The 24,914-nt window shown below is 40.2% G+C and overlaps 1 protein-coding gene across 1 annotated transcript; it reads right to left on the bottom strand.

The window, feature by feature from the left end:
* Positions 1 to 5,255: 5,255 nt before the first annotated feature.
* Positions 5,256 to 24,463, bottom strand: NMBR (neuromedin B receptor). The gene is made up of 3 exons (XM_058172812.1): positions 24,054 to 24,463; positions 11,091 to 11,439; positions 5,256 to 5,657 (listed from the first exon to the last, which is right to left on the bottom strand). The coding sequence occupies exons 1-3, from the start codon at positions 24,461 to 24,463 to the stop codon at positions 5,256 to 5,258; spliced, it is 1,161 nt and encodes a 386-aa protein (XP_058028795.1).
* Between the last annotated feature and the right edge of the window lie 451 nt (positions 24,464 to 24,914).

Below are 24,914 nucleotides of genomic sequence, written 5' to 3'. Positions count from 1 at the left end.
AATTGCCACAAGCCCTTAGGGTAAAGGTGATCTTTTTCTCCATTTCCATCAAACTTGGATGAATCTTAACTTGATTGATAGTGTAAAAAGCCACGCAGAGATCTGAAGAGAACAAAAAGAGGCATTTTGGCAGCAGTAGGAAATAAAACCAAAAATCTGCCCTTGCTTCAGCCACTTCATAGCTAGTGTTATCCCAAAACTTATGGGCCATTTTGTTTTTCAAGATCTTACACAGAGAATTGCGGAAAGAGAAAAACTGCATAAAATCTTCTATGGCACTTCCCTAAAGAGGCATGAAAATTGCCTTCCTAATGGTTGTTTTTTTTCTCCTACCACTGAGCTTCAGACTCATTTCCAATAAAATAATAGCGGCATTGGCCATTTCTTTTCATAGCATTTTTAGTAATCTGTGGTTATTAGGAAAGAAGTTCTGCGTCAAACATTGTGCTTTTTTTATATCCTTCAAGGGCTTTTAATGAGGCTCATGTTAAGGTTTTAAAGGTTATATTTTACAGTTCACATAAACTCTTCTAGAACTGCTCTGGGAGATCTTCAGGGATAGTGCACATTTTCTAAACTTATGGAGCCAATATTATTACTGCGATTGACTATACAATTAATTAGATGTTTAGACTGGATTTGGCCTTTTTGTCCACCTAGTACAGGATTGTCAAACTGGCAGCCTGCAGGCTAGATGTGTCACATGCAGGTCACGCCCACCCCAGCTCCATGAAGAGGGAAATGTCGCACTACATCACGTGACAAAACGTAATGCTGCAATTTTGACACCCGTGATCTAGTGAGTCCTTTCCAAAGACCTGAGATAGTTAGATATTATTGCTTAATAATATTAAAGATACCATCGCAGGAGACAAGCTGTTCCAAGCAAAGGTGCTTTTTCCAATAGCTGGTAGTGATTTTCTTAACGCTGATAGTGCGTTGTCATCTCAATCAACAGCCCTGCATTTCCACAATTTGAAGAAAATAATCATCCCTAAAGGGATTGGAACTACTTATTTTTGCAGCTTGACTCATGGGAGTCAAGTTCATAATTCTGCAGTTATCCAAAGTTGGTATATAGATTAAATGTGCATGTCAAATAAGAAAAGATATTGTAAGCGCAGTGTACTTACTGTACGTTGCAATGGAACCTGTTATATTGTGTGGAACTACTTATGTTTTGTTCACAAGTTACATCTCCCTGACCGAAATCAATGTTTCTTGATTTAAAAAATAATATAGCACATGAAATATATACCCTAGGATGGAGAAAATAAGGTTGTATTTTGAACAAGGTTGTCAGACCTGGGCTGCAAAATCTAAATGATCAGTAGATGGCAGAAATTATCTAATTTCTACATCACTTGGTTGCCATCCACCAATTTTCTGCCTTTTTGCAACCTATGGTTACCCTGGTTTTTAAATAATGAATTTAAGTTTGTTTCATCTTAAGTTGCCCTTTACTAACTCATATTACATTGTACTGGAAAATAAGATAGCTGGTAATCTATTCCTCTTTGTTAGACTTTAAAAACCGGTGGCTCTCCAGGTGTTCTTGAGCTACATCGCCCAGCAGCTCCAGCCAGATCAGTAATGTTGATGAAACTGCATCTATGAAACAACATACAGAGCTGCCAGATTCAGCCCGATAGCACTTCAGATTTGCCAGACAATGACCTGTGGCATTATTGAGCATATAGTTCACAAAATTAAAGCACTCTGTTATTTGATATGGTAATTTTTTATACTCCCCTACACTCATCTGATGCTCCTACCCCTTCTTTTACATTCTTATAGACTTTTATATATTACATTATTTCTACTTTAACATCCAGTTTTTCACTTAAAAGAAAAGAAAACTGTGATGAATCTTTTTAATTAACTCGACTCTACTCTTCTTATACCGGTCTATGAAGATTTGATTCCATTTGATGTAGAGCAGGGGTGTTAAACGCAAGGCCCGTGGGACAGATACAGCCTTTGGGGTGCTTAGATCTGGCCCATGGGGCCAGCCTGGAAACAGCAAAGGACCGGCCCGTGGTGCCTCTGCCATTGAAAATGGAGCTCCATCTTCGCTGGCAGAGGGCTAGCAAAACAAACTAAAAACAAAACAAAAGGAGAAATGTTTCCCCTTTTGCATTTGAGCATGCAAGAAGGGTCAGGAAAGTAGAAAGAGAAAGAAGAAAGACAAAGTATAGGAAGATGCGAAGAAAGCAAGGAAGGAAAAAGAAGGAAATAGGGGAAGGAAGAAGAAAGGAGAATGAAGAGGAAAGGAAAAAGAGAGGAGAGGAGAGGAGAGGAGAGGAGAGGAGAGGAGAGAAGAGAAGAGAAGAGAAGAGAAGAGAAGAGAAGAGAAGAGAAGAGAAGAGAAGAGAAGAGAAGAGAAGAGAGGTGGGTGGGTCTCAAGAAAGGCCTGCCTTAGCACTTGGCCACCACAGGTGTCCCCCAACATGAATGATGTCGAGCTGGCCATGCCTATCATGGCCATGCCCACCCATCCCAGTCCTCCAAGGTCAAACACAACTCTAATGCGGCCCTCAATGACATTGAGTTTGACACCCCTGATGTAGAGGGAAAGAGAAAGCAGATTTGACAGAACTCTGTTTTCTCAGCAGTAAAGAAAAAACAAAGAGGAAAATTAAGGAAGGCAAAGTTTGAAGAAGTTTGAACCTTCAGGCCTGTTTTCTGAGATGAACATTATAAGCCTCGAAAGCCTGTGGATATATCAAAGATTTGCACATTATTCTAAATAGGACATACAGCACAATCCCATGCATATTTACTCAGAAGTACGTTCAGTTCATCCAAAGTTTTTAGCTTAAGTACAAGTAACACATTCTGGATCAGAGCTTATGAAGTTTTTGGGTTTTTTTTAGCCATTTTGTTTACTCAGAGAAAAAGCCATACATGCTATATTTCATTTTAAACATGTTTAATGATTATTACATAGAACAAATATCAAATCGACATTTATAGATCATCCATTCAAATGGATCCATATGAGGCACCATTTTTATTAAAACGACACTGAAGAAGATTTCACAGGAGTTCAAGACAATGACAGGTCACAGATTATCACGTTATACAGCATATTGACTTTTAGGTCCATTTTGCTCCTAAAAGAAAAGGCAGCAGACCCAAAGGTTCAAAGATACTCTTTTTCTACCCACATAAGCAGCCACAAGCCTTTTCTGCATGCTGAACAGAAAGCAACAATAAAAGATAGCGAACTGAATCTCATTCCATTCCACAAGTTCATCCTTCCTTGTCAAGTCACAGCCCAGTATTAAACCATTTTAACTGTTTATTAAATTTTGTTGCCTGTTTTTATTTTTATCGCTAAGGTTTTCTTTCTTATTCTATATAGAGTGTAGGAGAAGGACTATCAGGGCCTGGGGCAGAGAGTCAAAAGAGGAATTAGCCTGGAGTCTCCATGTTCCCACAAAAGGTCTAAGTCATGCATAGGTGTGAGCAATAAATCAGTTTAGTTAGCATCTGACCTTGAACCTTGTGTTCGGGAGTTGGGCAGAACAGAATCAAGTTCACCCTCTCTGATATCATCAGATAAAGGCTAATGAATGTTAGATAACTACCTTCTTTTTTCTCTACTTGTTTCTCTACTAGTTCTGAATTATCTTCAAGCTGCTTTTATTACACCTGTGTTTACCCATTTAGATGACCCCTTGGAAGGAGAAAACTGGCTCTGGCAATCAGGTGCCCTGGCTCCATGCTGCCGCCTATAAAAAAAATTGCAAAGGTTCCATATACAGCTTTAAAAAAAAAAGGCTTAGTTTCCAATTTTCTGAGATCCAAACATGGACAGGCAGTAAAAACTTTACATGGGTAATGGAGTTAATGCATCTAAGGTTACTGCTGCTTTACTTCTTCATACAATGGGAATATATGATACAGATCTAAAGAAAGAAAGAAAGATGAGCATAATATCAGAGTTTGAGGCCTTGCACTTTTTCCACTGTCACTCCCAAGCTGTGAAACATCTCACAGAAGTTGTGCTTAGCTTTCCTTGGCTGTAAAGCCAAGTCTTTTGATGTCAACAAAGTCTTGTTCAACTACAGGTTCATTGTTTTGTGTTCTTTGTCTGCTGTTGGTCAGTCAAGTTGAATAACCTAGGGCTAGCAGTGTTCCAATATGTGAGGGGCTGTCACAGAGAGGAGGGGGAGTCAAGCTATTTTCCAAAGCACCTGAAGGCCAGACAAGGAATAATGGATGAAAACTGACCAAGGAGAGATTCAACCCAGAAATGAGGAGGAACTTTCTGACAGTGAGAACAATCAATCAGTGGAACAGCTTGCCTTCAGAAGTTGTGGGAGCTTCATCTCTTGAGACTTTCAAGAAAAGATTGGACAACCATTTGTCAGAAATGGTATAGGGTCTCCTGCTTGACGGGGGGAGGACTAGATGACCTATAAGTTCCCTTCCAACTCTGTTAACCTGTTAAACTGAAAAGATGAAGTACAGAGCAAAAGGAAAAGATAATTATATAGGGTGTTTGCCCAGTTAGTCAGTTGTTGTTCTTCAGTCATGTCCAATTGTTCCCTCATGGACCATACCAAGCCAGGCTCACCTGTCCTCCACTGTCTCCCAGAATTTGCCCGAAATCATATTCACTTCAGTTCATTACTTAATTCCAAATACACAGTTCACAATATCTTGGTGTGCCATTTGCACCCGGATGACCCTGATCCAGCTACAGTCATACTACTTTGTAAACAGCTAGTCAACCAACTTGGACGGTGCTTTCCCAAGCTCTTCTTCTTTAGGAGTGTCATCCAATCTAAATAAAATAATTTGAAAGGGAATAGCCAAGTAACATTTTTATTTTTACCAGGCTCATTGTTTAAGTTCAGCAGAGGTGACATAAGCAGCGATGCCTTTGTGTGGGACTGGAAAAACAAACTCTGGACAAAAGAGATGCCTGACTTCCAGAGCTATCTACACACCTGGAAATCTAAACTTATTCCCTTCAAGTGGCAATTAGTCCTGAGCATGTTTGCCCTTTTCATATTTCAACTTTTTAAGACTTGGAAGCATTTCTTCAGTCAAGAGTAAGGAAAGCATAATAGCCTTCATTCTGTACAAGACTGATAGGAAGATAATTAATAAATACTTATCCCTAGATCAGGATATGATATTCCTTAGATTAGGGTCTATTAGCTTTTTAAAGGAACTGAGGCCAGCCACAAGAAAGATAATTAAAAAAAATTCTTTTTGAGGTCAGACATTGCACTGGTTAATCACAATGACATCTCTTGTTTAGGGGTATGCCCATTCAGCAGGGTTGTCATAGCAACAGTGTGCCTTGGATGGTTCTCCAGTGAAGACATTCGAACGGCTGAAGAATTGTTCAGGTAGCTGGTAGGCCTTGGCTGACGATGAATCCTACAGCAGCAAAGTTGGCTATTGAAGTGTCTCCGAAAATTCTCACTGAGGAAGTACAGGGCAAATGGGTTGACACATGAATTGCTGAAGCTCAGCGCTCGAGCCAACAAGGTAATAACCATGTGGCCGAGGGATGGGTCAATCTTATGATAATTGAAAGTCCGATACATGTATAACACATGATTTGGCAGCCAGCACACAGCAAACAGCCCAACAAAAACCAGTACAATCTTGGCCAGGCGTTTTCGAGTTTCCATCTAGAATGAACAAATAAACAGAGATTAACAATCTGAGGTCAGTGGAGCTGTCCCACAAAATAGCTGATCTGACCAGTGGTGGGTTTCAATTTTTTTTACTACCGGTTCTGTGGGCGTGGCTTGGTGGACATGGCGTGGCTTGGTGGGCGTGTCAGGAGAAGGATACTGTAAAATCTCCATTCCCACCCCATTCTGGGGGAAGGTTACTGCAAAATCCCCATTTCCTCCCAATCAGCTGGGACTTGGGAGCCAGAGAATAGATGGGGGGGGGCAGCCAAAATTTTTACTACCGGTTCTCTGAACTACTCCAAATTTCCACTACTGGTTCTCCAGAACTGGTCAGAACCTGCTGAAACCCACCTCTGGATCTGACCCTATGCTTTCTTTCAGTGTTCACAATACATTGTTCAAGGATGAGCAGGAAAGCTAATTCCCAATAAATGCCAAATTATTCCACACCTATTCTCAGACCCTCGCATAAGCAGGGTTAGACTACACATACTATCGCAGATAAGTCTGATGACATCTTTAATTTTACCAATGACAACTGGAGAAAAAAAGGTGACAAAGTTCACGTAGTTTGATCATTTTCCCCAGAGAAACAAAGTGCAAGTTCTGCCAAGGTCTGTTTAACCAGGACCATTGACAACTGAACTTCATTGATTAAAATCCAGAAGAATGAAGTGGGATGAAGATAAGGAGTATCTTTCCTTCCTGCATCTGTCTTAATCAAGGACTGAATTGTCATTCACATGCTTATAATGAATGATTCAATTTTTTTTTTTAAAAAAGTTTTTTATTTTTTCTCATAAACATATCTTAACTGTACAGTTTCTTATCTAACATACATATTTTCTTTTTAGCTTTCATACTGTTCAAAAAGTTTTTATTGGTCAAAAAAGGTTTATACAAATACATATCAGGTATGGTAAATTTTCATTTTTCTTATGCAAGATAAGAATTTTGCTCAAATTTTAAACACATACAACAGCCATATGGCAAGCAGGTGACACGAAGTAGCTAAGTTTACAAATCTTACATACGCAATAAAGAAGGGTCAAGAATAAACAGAATATCATACAAAAGAGAATAAGGAAAACCAACACAATACCAAATATCTTTGTCACTTCCTAGTTTTGGATCTCAGAACTCTGGGTTCAGCCTGACCCAACTCCAGGGCCGCAACAGCGGGAGCCGCCTTCCGCCCATGGTCTATAACCTCCCTTCTTCAATTCCTGGGTCATCTGATTCCAGGAGGGCTTTGTGTTCCTCCACGTAGGCCGTAGCCTCCAATTGTACTAATTTTTTCGTAATGCCCTCCCGGAAAATCATCAATCCTCTGGCATCAGCCATCTGAAGCCTACTCCTTCTGGTACAATTTGCTTGACAAAAGTAATATTTTCTTTCTCATTTCACGTACCTGTCTGGGAATCTGCCTCAGAATGGCTATCTCCTGCCCCTATAAGTCAGTGCCCCACTCCTATGTTTTCTAAGAATTTCATCTCTCGTCTCTCTTCTCACAAATTTGACATGAACCTCTCTGGGAACTGCATGCGTGCGTGCATATTGTGAATTAACTCTATAAACTCGATCCACATCCCAATTCATGAAATCAACACCTCTCCCAAGAAATTCTCCCAACAATTTAGTCACAACATCTCTCAAATCTTCTTGGTCCACTTCTTCCAAATTTTGAAACCTAAGGAAATAAGACATTTTATCCATCTGTAGTCCAAGCACAGCATTGCCTGTCGTCTCCTCTCTTTCTGCACTGCCCGCATCTCACCCTCAGACCTTCCACTTTCTGCTTGTTTTCTGCTGAGACTTGTTGAGTATCCTTTAAATCCTTTTGGATAGTCACAATTTCTGCTCTTATTTCCGTTTGGCCTCTTTGCAAATCATCCAGTTTCTTGTCCATATTGGATAACTTTTCCAGAATTCTCTCCATCTCTCCAGCAGTTGGTCTCTGACCTTTGCCATTTAAAAAAAAATTTCAAAATCCTCAGGCAAGCACAGTATCCTTGTAATTTCCTCCGGATCCACCAGGGGCACTCACAGGAGCAACGAGTCCAGAGTACAGTTAGTCAACCAGGAAGCCGAAGGAAGTGATTTCATCAAGATTCTCATAGTGAAGGCGGAAGCTGGGCGCCACCATTGTTCCCCAGAGGAGGGGCCTCAAACCCTCCCTCCTAAATTTCTCCATCACCTCTTCTCTCCAGAGCTCCACAAAACCGGTAATCTTCTTATTTTAAGTTCTCCTCTCTCCAGAATGACTCGTGCTCCTTCCAGCCGCAGGGGAGAAAACCCCCGCACTCCGGAGCACTCCACTGCCACCGATATCTCCTTCCCTTCTCCATTCCTCAATTCTTCTCCGTTCCCTGTTCACCACCAGGCTGCTGCAGTTATAAATCCAAAGCCCCGGTGTCACCGGGCACAGCGGCCCAGGCGACGACCAAAGTAATGGCCGTGGCCTGTGGCCTCCGAACCCCGCCGAGCCTAGGACGCGCCAGCATCGGTCCCCCCAGTCCTGTATGTCGGCTGGGAGACCCCTGGCGAGCCGTCCGTGCGGCAGGTGTCCTTTTCGGAACACCTGGCCCCTGGGGGCCTCGGCGGCGGCCGGATTCGGGCACTGGAGGCAGGAGAAGCCTCCAGACGACCGTTGCCACTGGACACCGGAAGTCGTCTCATTTTTAGCTTTCATACTAATACGATCTTCATCCTAAACAATTTAAGTATATTTGGAGCTGCTCTTCTACCATTTCATCTCCCTTATTTTACAACAATCCTCCTTCTCCCTCTCCTCTCTTTCCTTTCCCTCCCTTCTTCCATCTACTCTTCTACTTTCTTCTTTCCTCCACTCCTCCTCTCCTTCTCTCCTTCCCCTTCCTTTCCCCCACACCTTCCTTCTTCCTCCCTTCTAACCTTCTCTCCTGCTCTTGTTTCCCGTCTCTTTCTTCCTCTCCTTTTCCCTTTCTTCTTTCCCTATCTCTCCTTCCTCTCTTCTCTCCTCTATCCCTCTCCATTCTCTCTCTACGGTTGCATTCATTTTCAGTTTAGTATTTTCCAAAGTGGTATTTGAGCAATCCCGATTTTTACTTTCTTTTCAATTACTTATTACACGATAAATGTTATTATATAAATGTACATTTATGATGATGTGAATTTAGTAAAATGAAAAAACTATAATGAATTCTACCATTCATTTTCACACTCATACAATATATTTTATCAGGAAAATATGGCAGGTCAGCTTTCTCCAGATGTATTGAGACTGCAGCTCCCAGAATTACCTACTCAGCATAGTGTTTATCTGGAAAATTCTGGAGCAATAATCCTAGCATTTCCAGAAGACAATCAATTAAAGAAAATTAATTTAGAATACTGCAAACCATTTCCCCATCTAATAATCTGGCATTCACAAAGGGCATGTGTCAATTATAATTGCCAAAATAGATTATTCTAAAGCAATCTTTCTCAAAATAAGGGCTGTTGCTCAAGGCTCAAGCTTTTAACAGCTGGGCATAAATTATCTCTGGACCACAGGATTGTAATCTATTCCCAGTAATGCCTGAAGAGCTATTTAAACTGCTCTCATTCTGGCTAGAAATCAGGAGACCTGCTTTGGCATCAAAGCTGGCTGGGTGACTTTGGGTCAGTCATTCTCTCTCACCCCAACCCATCTCACAAGGTTGCTATTGAGGGGAAAATAAGAGGATGACAGAGTACTAGATACATCTGCTGCCTTCAGTTATTTCTAAAAATAAAAGTGGAATTAAAGGATATAAAAAAGGAATATACAGAGCACTCCAGAATTAATACAGCAGTTAAAATTTAGTAACAAACCAGAAAAGAGAAAATAATTAAGGTACATTGATTTTTTTAAAAAAATCAATAACTACGTATGAACAGGAGATGGTGAATTTTAAATGTTAATAAAATTGAAGTAACGGGGGATTTATTTCAGTCTTTGCCCTTTAACTTTTGGGACACTTTGTATATTGTTCAAGCTAAGCATTTAATCTTTGTTCAAGCATACAAAACTCCAATACAGGTATTGTGTATAAAGTCTGGAGATGCATCAGTATTCAATTAAAATCAAGGGGTTTTTTGTAGTTTTTTGATGCAAGTTGATTTAAGTCATTAAGGTAGAGATCCTGCAACAACTGAAATTTCTTGAGGCTATGCAAAACTAGAAGAAAAGCCTGCAGGGATCTGGTAGAACATCTGCTGTGTGGACATGCTAATGAAATCGCAAAGTGTGATCAGAATTCTGTCTTGTGGAGTTTTGTTTATTAACCAAGAAATAAATGCAGTGTCAGGAACACTATTTTTCATAATAAGGGAGAGACAGGGCTGAGCGTTAGTTTTTTTAATTAATTGTCCTTGCCTGTTGATCTGTGAAAGAACTGAGCTTATACTTCATACCTTCCTTTTCTTTCTGAAGTACAAATGTACAGTGAGCTGATTTCATTTGGAACCATTCTGCCTATGGGAGAGTTAGTTCTTTCTACTAGGCCTAAGTTTTGTTTTTCAAAAATCCATTGGTGTCAGGCGTGTTGTTGCTTTTTAAAAAAATACATGTCCCGTTTCAGGAAAAATAGGAATTTTCCAATCCACCACTTGCCCTCCTATATAGTCATCATCATCTCCTTTTAAATACCCTATAATCCCTTACAGGGTGGAGTCTGGGCAACTGAACGGAACTGAGCATTTACTGGCCAGATGCCCTTCCTGTCACCAGTGTGGAGTTATATTCAGCAGATATATTCTCAACATGCCCAGAGAGAGAAATATCTGCCCTCTACCTACGATCGAACTCACAGCCTCCTGATTGTGAGGTAAGAGCTCCACCTCTAGGCCACCGCACCACTCTTGCCTTCCTATATAATGATATATTATAATTTATTACCTACAGAATGGATTTGATCCAGACCGTACCACATGAATTAAATAACAACTGAGAAACAGAAGTATGTGACACATCGATAGTCCTCAACGTATAACTGTTTAGTGACCATTCAAAATTACAACAGCACTGAAAAAAGTGACATAACCAGTCCTCACACTTACAATCATCATAGCATTCCCACTTCAGCATTTAGGTACTTGGCCACTGACGTGTGTTTGTGAAGGTTGCAGTGTCCCAGGGATATGTGATCACCATAGGACCTTCCCAGCCAATTTCCTTCAAGCAAAGTCAAGGAAGGAAAGTGGATTTACTTAATGACCACTTAACAAATGCAGTGATTTGCCAAACAACCATGGGTAAAAAGGTTTAAAATCAGACATGACTCATTTAACACCTAACAACAGAAATTCTGCTTCCAATTGTGGTTGCGAAGTCAAGAACTACCTGTATACTAAACATAAAATATCATCTATCTTGTAGACTTTCTTAAGATAAATCTCCTCACGTGGATCTGGAAAACTTACCTGTTTTTTAGATTGTTCACTGTATTCTCCTGGCAGATTGTGTGCACTCTTAATTAATGTCTTTGCAATATGGTAGTAATAAATACTAATGATGGTGAGTGGGATGAGAAGGTATACCAAGAGTATCATCACTGAATGAATCTTTGGGTGCAGATCATCCTTCAAGGGATAGCGCATACATTCTGTGAAGCTGACATTATCTGAATCATTGATGTGTGCCACTTCAGAGAAAACGGCTTCAGGGACTGCTAGCAAGATGGAAATTATCCAGATGCCGATTGCTTTAATACATGTCCAGAGCACTGCATTGGGTGCTTGAATATCCATTGGATTTACAATGGCTTTGTACCTAAAATGTAGAAAGGAAAACAAATGTTATTGTTCAGATAGTAGATTGGGGTGTTTTTTGTTGTTGTTGAAAGAAAACAAGAGTCCCACAATTCTGAGGGAAATGTTTAGACAGAAATGCGCTTCTGGGAGTTATCTGACTTTTGTTCAAGTGGCTAAACAGAAAGAATTTATTTAGGGAGGGAGGGAAAGTGAAAGGAAGGAAAGCATAAAAGGTTTATTTTATTAGGGTAGAGAAATATATAATGCAATTTTCTCTGGTCTGAGGGAGTTATACAATGCATTCTGCTACTTTTTAACATGGCTCAAAAATGTGTTGACGTTACTGTATACAACTTGAAGACTGATATGCCATAGTTTTCAATTCATATTTATTACTTCCAGTCCATCTCTGCTTTAAGATATCAGATCAATGATATCAGATCATTCTGGATAATGATGAAGGTACAAAGACTTCTCCTTTTAATTGTGCTACTATTACTAGAGCAATGAAAGTGTCAGTGTACAAGTAAGAAACTATATCCCAAAAAGAGAATGAATGCAATCACTTTCAAAACCTGCCTATAAGTGCCCAGACCCAGAGGCAAATAACACCATAACACTGGAATGGACAAGCCTTAGTTTGATCTAATCTAACAAGGCGTTTTTTGTTTCTTAGCTTTGGAGAGGGGGAGGAAGCTTATAGTAGTTAATGCTTTGCTACTAATTCCAGGACAACAGTTCCTAAAATTGGATCAGCTATCTGGAGCTGAAATGAAACAAAACTGGGAAGAAGGATAGAGAAAATTTCTGAAGCCCTTAGATTTGATCTTAAGTACAACTTGAGTCTTGCAAATAACTATCAGACTTTTATTATTGCCACAAACAAACAATCTCATTTAAGCTCCGATTAGTTTTACAAAGAAAATGTTGATGTAAGAAGACAAGAATTTCATCCTGTAACACCATATATTCAAAGCATCTGTTTCAGTGGTGGGTTTCAATTTTTTTACTATTGGTTCTGTGGCTTGGTGGGCATGGCAGGGGAAGGATACTATAAAATCTCCATTCCCTCCCCAATCCAGGGAAGGTTACTGCAATAGCCCCATTTCCTCCTGATCAGATGGGACTTGGGAGGCAGAGAATAGATGGGCGCGGGACCAGTCAGAATTTTTACTACCGGTTCTCCGAACTACTCAAAATTTCTGCTACCGGTTCTCCAGAACTGGTCAGAACCTGCTAAAAAACCCCCTCTGATCTGTTTTCTGTAGTGCTTTCTGGGAAGTGGGGAGGGAGGACATTGTGAGATAGAAGGTATAGTCCAATGGTCAAATTGACAGGATATATCTCTACAGATAATCCTCAATTATGACCATTCATTTAGTGACCATTCAAAGTTGCAACAGCACTGAAAAAAGTGACTTACAACCGGTCTTTGCAATGTCCTGCAGTCAAATAATCATCATTTGTGTCCTTCTTAGCTGACTTCTGACAAACAAAGTCAATGGAAAAACTGGGAGGAGGTGGCAAGTCACAGAAACATGTCTCACTTAACAACCACATGACTTAATGATGAACTTTCTGGTCCTTATTATGGTCCTAAGTCAAAGACTAACTGTACAATAAAAGTTCAATTAATTACATAAATTCAAGTAAGAATGGATCCCTTGTATGCAAGGCAAGGCAGATTAGATATCTGGAATGTAGTATTTAGGATTCAGATGGAAACTAACAATAATTACTAAAGTTTGATGCAAAGTTCAAATCTCTAAAGGATGGCCTGTGATTGAGATACAAATAGAAGGGAAGGAGATGATGTAATTAACTTTTTTGGTTTTTTCAGCAAACTTGTTCTATAGTGTCTTGCTTTTATGTACCGTATATACTCGAATATAAGCCGATCCGAGTATAAGCCGAGGTCCCCAATTTTACCCCAAAAAACTGGGGTAAACTGGGGACTCGAGTATAAGCCGAGGGTGGGAAATGAGGCAGCTACCGGTCGGGGAAACCCTCCCTCCCTCAGCCGAGAAGGCTGGCGGCTCCCCCGCCCCGCCCTCTCACTGCACCGGCAGGGCTTCCCCGCGCTAATGCAAAAGCCCGCCAAGTTTGCTCCATCCGGTATAATGTGAAAAAAAGAAAAAAAAAACTCGAGTATAAGCCGTATATACTCGAGTATAAGCTGAGGGGACGTTTTTCAGCACAAAAAACGTGCTGAAAAACTCGGCTTATACTCGAGTATATACGGTACTTTTTAAATTTTAATATCTTAACATACAGGTAGTCCTTGACTTATTACTACAATTGAGCCCAAAATTCCAATTGCTAAGCAAGACAGTTGTTGAGTGAGTTTGATATCATTTTATGTCCTTTTGCTGTAGTTGCTAAGCAAATCATTGAAGCTGATAAGTGAATCATGCACCTGCTAAGCATTGGCAAAATTAATGGCTTCCTCCATTAATTTTGCTCATCGGAAGCCAACTGGGAAAGTTACAAATGGCGATCACATGACCCCGGGACACCATGCAACTGTCATATATACCTGTCAGTTGCCAAGCACTCAAATTTTGATCATGTGACCATGGGGAATGCTGCAACAGTCATAAGTGCGAAAACTGGTCATAAGTCACTTTTTCAGGGCTGTTGTAAATTTGAACAGTCACTAAATAAGTGGTTGTGAACCAAGGACTACCTGTACATTTATACACCAAAATCCCACCCCCAGGTTTCACTCGTACATATCTGAAATAGTAATAAACACAAATAATACTTATAAGCATATGCAAAATACTAATTCCTCCCTGGCATTATTTTTTGACACTATCTCACCCTGACGGTAGAAAGAGCTTTGACATTACAAAATATAACTTTTCCATAGATTGGAGTTTTTCTAATTGGGAATGAACTCTTTTGCATTCAATAGGTCTTAGAACTCAGAAAGCAAATGAAGAATTTCAATAAATGTTAAGTATTTTGAATTAAATCAGATTCTAAAACTAAATGTATATTCTTAAGTGGGTAATAACATTCATTCTCTTTCCATTTGATATACATCCATTCCTTGCAATCATGCCAGGTCTCCTATAGTGTACATAAAAAAAAAATCATTGCAGGAAGGACTAACTGCAGCTGATCTTTAAATTGGTCCCTAATGATATCCATTCTAGCTCCATATTATAGAGGCATGACCCCCACACGCGCATAGCTATACTTATATATATTCTTTTAGTTCCATCCTGTCAGATGTAATGAAAACTATCCATCTTCCGCTTTCAAGGAAGAAGTGCCTCTGAGCTTTCTGCAAACAGCTATGATTAATGGCATTCAGGAGTTTCAAGCGGAAAATGTGTTTCTTTTATTAACTACCTTGTTAACCAATAAGTCTGGTGATTAGATTAGAAAAATTCCCTGAGTAAAACTAAGTCCCTAGTAAATCCAAGCAGTTGGCTGCAGAGCACTGAAAAAGAAACCAAAGCTCTTGCTGGTTTACAGGAGAGATACTCAGCTGATGAGCATCCAAGGCTATTAGCATATGTGCAGGTGTAGGTGGATTGCTCAGTTGAAGCAAGACAAGGATGAATGGCATTCTGGAATAACAGATTTAAGAGCCTGGATCACCAATAAATAATTCAACCTATCCTGAAAATCACATGCTAGCCGTGTATGGCATACTATGTATTTGACCATTGCTAAGTCTGTGGTTAGTTTGTTTGCTTCTTTGTTTGTTGATTCATGTCAGAAGCATCACAATTAAAATAAGGCATACTATACAACATAAAATTTTAAATATAAAATACAAGATTAAAATATCTACAAGTTAAACAAATCTTGCCCAGAAACTAGCAACATTAATTATGATCTGTCACACCACCACAAGGTCCTCAGGTGTACATTGATCAGGACATAAAAGGCAGGTATACTAAAGTTAGCTTACTTCTAGCACAGTGATGGTTAACCTTTTCCGGACCGAGCACCCAAAACGCGCACATGTGAACCCTCAAAATGCAATGAGGGCACGACCCCCACGCATGTGCCCTACCCACCCCATGCATGCGTGCACAGCCCCCCGCATGTGCATGGCCCCCCAGGCATGCACAGCAGAGACCCGAAGACCAGCCGACTGGTGGGAGACACGTGCGCATGCGTGGCAGAGCTGAGCTGGGGCGACGGCTCGCGTGCCTACAGAAAGGGAACTGCGTGCCGCCTCTGGCATGCTTGTCATAGGTTCGCCATCACTGTTCTAGCATCTTCAATATATAGGCTTAACCAGACCAAGATGAGGATCCTTAAACTCTTTGGCCCTCTCATGTGCCTCATTCTGAATATCTTCCAATAGACTACAGTATATACTGTCAGCCAAGAGAGGCATAATATGTCTTGGCACTAATAGGAGCTTTCCTCCCATTATAATTAGGTCTGTGTGAGTCTTCAAAGCTAAATGCTGGCTGGTATCCAGGGACGTAATCCTATCATCATATATCCAAAGAATCTATTACTGTTCCTGTTATTAACTACTGTGTTAACAAATAAGCATCAGATTAAGAAAAGGAAGCCCATCCTGATGTCTTCCTGATGGACTGAACCATATTTTCCAATGCCTCTGGAGATAATGAGGGTTATACTTCAGCAATCCTGAAAGACATGTATTTAGAAAAACTGAAGAGGAAAGTTTTCAGATTCTGATTTAAACATTGCATTTAGTGGCTTGCCACTATTTCTTAGCTTAATCTAACTCTTCTTGTTCATGAGAACTGAAGAGGTTATACCTGCCCTCACTGTTATCCTCTTCAATAAAGAAGAGAATAACAGTGCAATAAATAATTCTCATCACTAATGTATAAAAGCTTAGTTCTCTTTTTGTGCTTTCAAAGAGGAAAAGCAATCCAGGATGTATTTTTGACCTTGTGTTCTCTCCCTCCATTACAACTTTCTGAATTGCATACGGACCTCATAGAAACTTATGATCAGGCTAAAATCCATACACTGCCTAAGTAAAAGCTATTAAAATCCCTCCACCTGAAAGTTTTCTTTTCATTGCTTGATGAACTAATGGCATTTTATTTCTATGCTTCTTCAGACAGCCCAGGGGTGAAATCCAGCAGGTTCTGACAGGCTCTGGAGAACCAGCAGCTGAAATTTTGAGCAGTTCAGAGAACCAGCAGCTGAAATTTTGAGCAGTTCAGAGAACCAGTAGTGGAAATTTTGAGCAGTTCAGAGAACCGGCAAATACCACCTCTGACTGGCCCCAGAGTGGGGGAGGAATGGAAATTTTACAGTATCATTCTCCTGGAGTGGGATGGGAATGGAGATTTTGTAGTATCCTTCACCTGGAGTGGGATGGGAATGGAGATTTTGCAGTATCCTTCCCCCTGCCACGCCCACCAAGCCACACCCACCAAGCCACACCACGCCCACCAAGCCACACCCACAGAACCAGTAGTAAAAAAAATTGGATTTCACCACTGAAATAGCCCATAGTTAAGAATTAGTTTGCAGATTCAAACCAATTTGCAGTGAGCAGCAAAGACACATCATCCCTACATTACAGACTTACTAATACTTCATCGTGAAAACTAACAAATCCCCCATATGTAACAGCTTGTCTGCAGAAAATTGAGAAATATTTCAGGATTTCTCTGGCGTTATGCCTCTGTGGGTATCATTTAAAAGATTTCAGTTTGATAGAATTGGTTGTAGTTGCAAACATTTGCAGTGAACCAGGAATGAATGAAAGAAACGAGAAAGGTATTCTGATAAGTGAGATCAATGGATACCTGATAGGCAATCACAGCTAGTGGTGAAAAAGAGATATCCACATAATTTCCCCTTACAAGCCCAAATAATGGAAAAGTGATAAACATGATTACAGAAAGGGTTGATTTCCTATTTATTCAGACAAAACTTTTGCTCTGCTTGAGTCATTCCCTCTAGTTTCTCTCTAGAGTCTAAGATATCAGAATATGCAGTGAGAGATGAAAAATTAAAGAGGGGTGATTAAAGAAAATGTAAATTTAGCCTTGAAAAATGCACCTGGCTAGAGCTGTAAGCATACACACCATATATCTTGCAAGCATACACATTTTATCTAGGTTCATTTTTCAGATGCAAGAAGTAACTAAATATGCAAAATATTTAGCTGATCTAAGATTGTAAGACAGCAAAATATACTAGAAATAGACATATTTACTTGTTTGAAGCTCTGCAACATTCAATCCCAATTTGACCTTTCCGGTCAGTTCTCATCAACTAGCCAGAAAGAACTGCCTCATCCAGTTGTTCCCATTCGTACCAAAATTTAAATCTCTTCACCTTTCTCACACACAAACACACACACACATACACACACACACACACAAGAAATGTGCTTTGCACTCCTCTTATGTGCCCACCAAAGTGACATATCCTTGACTTGATGGTTGTATACACAATGATGTGTCATTCCCCTGCTTGCAGAAGAACAGAATTTGAAAAAATGGAGTCAAGCACTTCTCACATAATTCACATCACCATCAACTTCTGTGCTGATACTCAGTGTTTGTCAGTGAAAGACTCTCATTAGCACTATATGATATGACTAGAACAAGGCACAATTGGGACCATCTACAATGATATGTGACAAGCAGAAACATCTGTTAATGTTTCTCAATTCCTTTCAGGAGCAAATCTAAACCTAGTCCTGGGTCTGCTTCCTTAATATACTCCTTAGTATATATATTCTTAGTTCTTAAGGAGTGCTAACTGAATGGAAGGGTTTATAACTCTTGCAGACAGCTGCTCATTTGCATTCTTTTAGCTGTCTGCAACGAATATAAATCCGTGGTGAAATCCAATTTTTTTTACTACTGGTTCTGTGGGCGTGGCTTGGTGGGTGTGGCAGAGAAAGGATACTGCAAAATCTCCATTCCCACCCCACTCTGGGGCCAGCCAGATATTTGACCTTTCTCCGAACTACTCAAATTTCCGCTACCGGTTCTCTGGACTGCTCAAAATTTCCGCTACCAATTCTCCAGAATCTGTCAGTATCTGCTGGATTTCACCCCTGGTATAAATCCTTCCATTCCTCACCATCCAGTCAGAGCTGAAGAAGCTTCTTGGATGAGAAGCAAAACATCTTCAAAGAAAAACCAGAGAGTCCAGTTGCCTTTTGAAAAAGCACCTTTGGGACAACCATGACATGGATGACTGAGAATCTCCATAGACATTTAGCTGAAATCTGGAAAAACACAAAAGGAGAGTGGAATCTCCTAGAAGAGGACAAACTCAGCTGGCTGGCAATGAAATGGAGTATTTTGCAGCACTCTCCACTTGGTAAGACTCTTCTAGAGCTATGTTAACAAACAAATCTCCTCCCAATGATTTTGTCAGAAGGAATTTAATGTTTACTAAAACTGCAGTTTTCAAGCTATATGAGGCCATCTCTGGTGGTAGCTTTCCAGAATCTAATGCTTCTTTTCCTTTGTCTTTTTCCATTATCAATATTTCCAGAAGCAAATTTTTTTTCAGAGCATTTTTTTTTAATGAAGAGAATGTTGTAGAAAGTGGTATCAACATGTTATCACTTTGAATAAAGAATGCATAACTGTATCTAATCTGGAGAGAGTCCAATGATGGAACTAAAAGTTTTTTGATTAGACAGACATCTGGTTTCTTTAAAGAATTCTATGTCTTTCACGAACAAGTGAAGGAGGCAATGATAGCATGGGCAAAAAAATTTGGTCATACAATAGAATTAGATAAATGGCAGAAATTGTGGGACAGAAACTACAAATTAATGATGTCAACTGCATATAAAGAAAATTTGTACAAGATATTTTATAGATGGTACTTTGCACCAGCAAGGTTGGCAGAGATGTTCAAAGATAAGTCAGCAAAATGTTGGAAGTGCCACCAGATACCTGGGTCCTATTATCATATGTGGTGGACATGTGTAGAAGCAAAAAAATACTGGACAAAAAATACATACATGGCTGGAAAAGATGATAAAGCAGCACATTGATTTAAAACCAGAAATATTTTTGTTGGGGATGTTACCTGAAACTTATATTAAAGAGAACACCAGTGGTGGGTTCTAATCGGTGTTACCACCCGTTCACTTTGTGCACGCGCTTTGCGCACAATCAACACGCCCGTGCCTGCATCGCATGCACGCACGCCAAACTTGTGCTTCGCACAAGCGCATTGACTGGCTGAACAGCTGAAGCATTGCAATCCGCTCTGCCATGCCTTTCAGCTGGGCTAAAAATGGAGGAATAAAGGTAGGTATAGCGCAGGGGCGGGTGGGAGGGCCCAGATGACAGTCGGAGTGACCTGGTTCACTGTCACCTCAACATCTCCACTACCAGCTCTCCCAATCCAGGGAGAACCATAGCAACTCACCACTGGAGATCACATATTTAATTATCCATGTATTAACTGCAACTAGAATTGTATTTGCACAAAACTGAAAAAGTGAAGAGTTCCCTACTGATGAGAATGGGATTAGGAAAATATTAGAATGTGCAGAAATGAGTAGATTAACGCTTGCAATTAAGGAGAAAGAGCAAACTGAATATTATATGATATGGGAATTATTTTATCAATGGCTAGAGAATAAAAAAGGAAGTTGGAAATAGAAGAAGGAGGTTAAAGAAGAGTAGAAAATATGTTAAGCTAGAGATGTAAACAATATGATGTTGATGATTATTATGACTATTAAGATTATTATACTTAATATTACTGTTATATTCTTACTAGAAGATATGTTAAGAGGGAAAAATGAACAGCTTCTAAGTTCAATACTACAATTGTAAGATCAGAAAATTAATATCAGTGTAATGAGCACCGTTGTAAATTTTGATGGTTATTGCACAGAGATATTTGTACCCAGACAATGCACTGTTTAAGGGAAGATGGAATGTTTATATATTTTTTTAAAAAATTGTATATTAAAAAAAAAACTCTATGTCTTTTGGTTCCTCATTGACATATAGCATTCACATATCATGTTTCAACTAAGTAAGATCCAAAATCTATATTTAGTTTGGTCAAACTTATATTTAAACTTACTTAAAATTACATTCCAAATTATACCTTGTTTACTTTATTTATGCATTAATCTACTGTCTCTTATCCCATTTACTGTCTCATTTTAGTGGGTACTAACCTTTGTGGAAAATGTTCCATCTCTTTTTAGATATTATAGAATGTAACACAGCAAATAGGATCCTCCTACTGAAAAAAAATACTGCAGAATCAGACATGGTCCTGTGAAGTTGCCATCTGTTACATAGCTACTTAGGCTTGTCTCCTGATGAATGTAGTTCACTCTCTTTTATTATTATTATTATTATTATTATTATTATTATTATTATTATTATTATTATTATTATTATTATTATTATTATTATTATTATTATTTATTCAATTTTTATACCGCCCTTCTCCCGAAGGACTCAGGGCGGTGTACAGCCAAGATAAAACAAAACGATACAAAAATATACAATTAAAATACAAATTAAAAAACTTATTATATAGTTGGCCTAAAAACTTTAAAAATATATAAAACTAAAAACCCCATTAAAATTAGTAATAAATTTAAAACCAATAAAATAAAATTTTAAAAATAAAATTTTTACATGAAGTTTGTTTTTTACTTTACCTAAAATGTTTTTTTTTAAGGAAAAACTTGTGAAGCAGGATCTTTCTAGCCAGGGCAACAAAAGCTATGGTGGGACTTAGTCAAAGAATTTTTCATATTTCAAACAATAAGATCTTTTTCTTTTTTACATTCAAGGTAGTAATATTGCTCAGTTGTGTTGTTTCAAAATGCTGGATTTCTCCATTACCATTTATTTAGACCACAGGCTTCAAAACTGAATCAAACCAGAACAAAACAAGAAAGATACAAAGATGTTGGTAGCTCAAATGAACATTTTGTTTCTTGAATCCATCTTAAAAATCCTTTAAAATTCAGAGCAGTGTATGACCAAAGGGAAAACTGAGTCTAGTATAGGGGTGTCAAACTCAAATCCGGCCCATGGGATGCTTAGATCTGGCCCATGGGGCTGCCCTAGAAACAGCAAAGGACCGGCCCGCGGTGCCTCTACCAGTGAAAATGGGAGGGCCACATCTGGCTCTCCCAGGCTCTGTTTTCAGCTGTAGTGGCCTCCTGCTGCCCTCTGCCAGTGAAAACAGAGTTCAGGAGGGCACATATAGTGTATACTCCTCCCCCTGAGCTCCATTTTCACTGGCAGAGGGTGGCAGGAGGCCAGTGCAGCTGAAAATGGAGCTCTGGAGCCCATTTCCACTGGCAGAGCATTTGGGCCACTACAGACACCTCCAAAACAAGTGACACCCACCCTGGCCACGCCCACCCCGGCCCCCAAGGTGAAACACAACTCTGATATGGCTGTCAATGGAATTGAATTTGACACCCCTGGTCTAATATAAGAGAGGGAGAACAGTCTGCAATGTTATCACTTTTCTTCTGATAAAATAAACATTCCTGCAAGAGCAGATAGCAAGTGGCCTGAAACCACTTGCATGACGTTATCTATCATTGAATAGCTGTATCAGTGTACATATTAATCACTGACAATTAATCATTGTTAGAAAAGGGCACAACTGTATCCCTTTGCACATGCATGCAAATAGTAAATTTGGCAAAGAACAGACCATCCTAAGACTGAGAAATAGAGAGACAGATGATCTTCTATAAAAAAAATTCTGTTCACTAGGAATTCACTGGACTTATTTCTCAGCATTCTTGCATTGGTTTACCCTGTGTGATGTAATTATGACACGACTCTTCATTTCTCACAAATAGAAATGAGTGCTAGGACAAAACATCACATTATTAAAAAGCACTCCTGGTTTTTGCAAGCAACTCTTCCCAAGATATATGCTACTATGCCACTTACTGAGTATCATTCAACTCACCATTTTTTTTCCACATTGGTGAAATCATGTGCATTTATGAATGAGTGTAAATTTGCATCTATGTGTTCCCAATATTACATCTGTCTCAAAGCCTAGGGCTTAGTTGGTTACAAGTTCCAATGCTTTTCTAACAGCATGCAATGAGATTGTAATCTCAGTTTAATTCTTTTTCAAAAGGAAAAAAAAACTGAGAGGGAAGAGAAGGACCAGCAATAATGGCAATTTTTTTTATTCCAACATCCTGTTAATATTTATCTATAGACATTTCAAGATGGACTATTAACTTGTCTGTTTCAGGAAGCTCATACAAGTGGCTTGACACATTTTCTGAATAAAAACTTTTTTTACTTCAACTGCAAATTGACAAATTTCAGTAAGGAAACAAATAATGCCAGCACATTTTATCATCACTGTATGAGTTTGTCCGTAGGGGGGAAAGACATATTCTTTTGCTGATGATTTTGGTCAGAATCCTCTAATCTTGATATCAAATTGTGACCTTTTTCTCTTCTATTTTTCCAACTTTGTATTAAAGTAAAACAATTGGACCTAATGGGCAATTTTTAATCATACGTTGCTTGGTTCTTTGTTCTTTGCTGCTTGACATTTCAGCTCCATAAATATTGTGTGGACATTAATTGCTTCTCCTTAATGTCAGCTTACATTATGTTTACTTAGGAACAGAATAGATGAGCTGTCTCCCAGTTTAATACATTTAAAGGGACAAATATTTCTAAAGAAGAACGTAAGGTTTTTAGACCGATCATTTGTCTTATTCAGATTTATGTCTACAAATGTGGCCAGTTATAGGAGATGCTCTGGAAATTGCTCAAGTGAAAACAAAGTCAAGGATGCTCCTACTTGTTCCCTGGAATTAGCATTTAGGGAAAAACTACATCTAAAAAGAAATGTTCAGTTTATCTATCACAGCTGATGAATAAAGGTTTTTTTTTTTTTAACATTTATATCCCGCCCTTCTCCGAAGACTCAGGGCGGCTTACAGTGTGTAAGGCAATAGTCTCATTCTATTTGTATATTTACAAAGTCAACTTATTGCCCCCCCCAACAATCTGGGTCCTCATTTTACCTACCTTATAAAGGATGGAAGGCTGAGTCAACCTTTGACCTGGTGGGACTAGAACCTGCAGTAATTGCAGGCAGCTGTGTTTTAATAACAGGCTTCCAACTTCCCTTGTTAACACTACTTAGGATAATGCTAAGCTTACTTCTGTGTGTCCACAGAATCCATTTCCTTCCAGCTGAATTCATTAAAGAAAATAAATAGATGTACCCCCCCAGAGGAGCATGGATCTCCTTATTTACTTGTGGGTGAAGTTGGCATAGGATGAGATAAAGACTCCTGAAGGGGCAGACTGACCTCTGGCAATCCAATCAGACACATATTCAGACAGTCTGACCGTGTGGAGAAAAAAAAAAAAGAGGGACCGATGCCTTTCCAAACTTCTAGTGAAGCAGAAGCTTCACCAACAAGGCTGGTTGCAGGATCATTTTTCATTCAGTTAGTCAGTTATTCGTTCAACAGCGGACTCTGTTAAAAGTGGGAACCTCGCTAATGGCATGAAAGGCAGCCAAAGGCTGGCATAAGGGCCGGAAAGTTTGCAGTGTTTTGCCCCTGCCGCTGTTTTCTCCCCACCGATTAGTTGCGCTCCGCCACCCGCCTTCCGTCTCTGGAGGACTTTCCTCGGTCGCTCCTGGACTCACCTGTCGGCGCTGAGGGCGGTGAGGGTGAAGACGGAAACGCCCACGGAGGTGAGCTGAATGGCCGGCAGCAGCTTGCAGCCCACCTCGCCGAAGAGCCATTCCTCGAGGAAGAAGCGGGAGGCGTCGAGCGGGACGCAGGTGAGCAGCAGCAACAGGTCTCCGGCGGCCAAGCTGGAGATGAAGATGTTGGGCACGCTTCGAGAGGCGCTTCGGGCGGCGAAGATCTTCAGCAACGTGAAGTTGCCCAGCAAGCCCATGGCCATGATGAGCAGGTAGAGCGTGGGGATCAAGCAGCGGATGGCGAATACTGCCCCGGCCTGCGGGGACGAGGTCCCCGGAGCAGCCGCCTCGCTCTCGTTGCCCGCCACTGTCCCTTGGAGCCACGTGGACTCTGTCGACCTCGGTGGCATCACCCCTTGGCAGCCGGGACTCCTTCGACGGCCTTCTCCCAAGTCCTCGGTCTAGGAGCCGGCAGTTTGTGGGGGCGACTCCTCCTCTTCCTTCGGTCCAACCAATCTTTCTCTCCCCGAAGACCCCAAGAAAGAAAGAAGTCTCATCGGAATGAAACGTCCTCTTTACTTCCGATGGGATGGACGAAGGTAGGCGAGGCACTGCTACTCCGCTGTCTGAAAGATTCTTGGGAAAGCTTTGAGTGTCCGCGGGGCTGTTCCGTCTTCTGCGGAGTGTAGCGTTAGGAGAAACCGCCTGACTCGCAGCTCCTCTTCTTCCTCAATCTGGAGCGCGACTCTCTCCAGTCGAGTTCGCTTTGCTTTCCTTAGAGGGGGGCGCCTTTCCTTTAAGGGCGAGCGGGTCCGCCTCCACAAGGAGGAACAGTGCGCGTGAGGCACACCCGGGCCCCGA

Source organism: Ahaetulla prasina, chromosome 1 (genome assembly GCF_028640845.1).
Source record: "Ahaetulla prasina isolate Xishuangbanna chromosome 1, ASM2864084v1, whole genome shotgun sequence".
Taxonomy (NCBI): Eukaryota; Metazoa; Chordata; class Lepidosauria; order Squamata; family Colubridae; genus Ahaetulla; species Ahaetulla prasina.
This window is presented reverse-complemented; position numbering and strand designations above follow the sequence as displayed.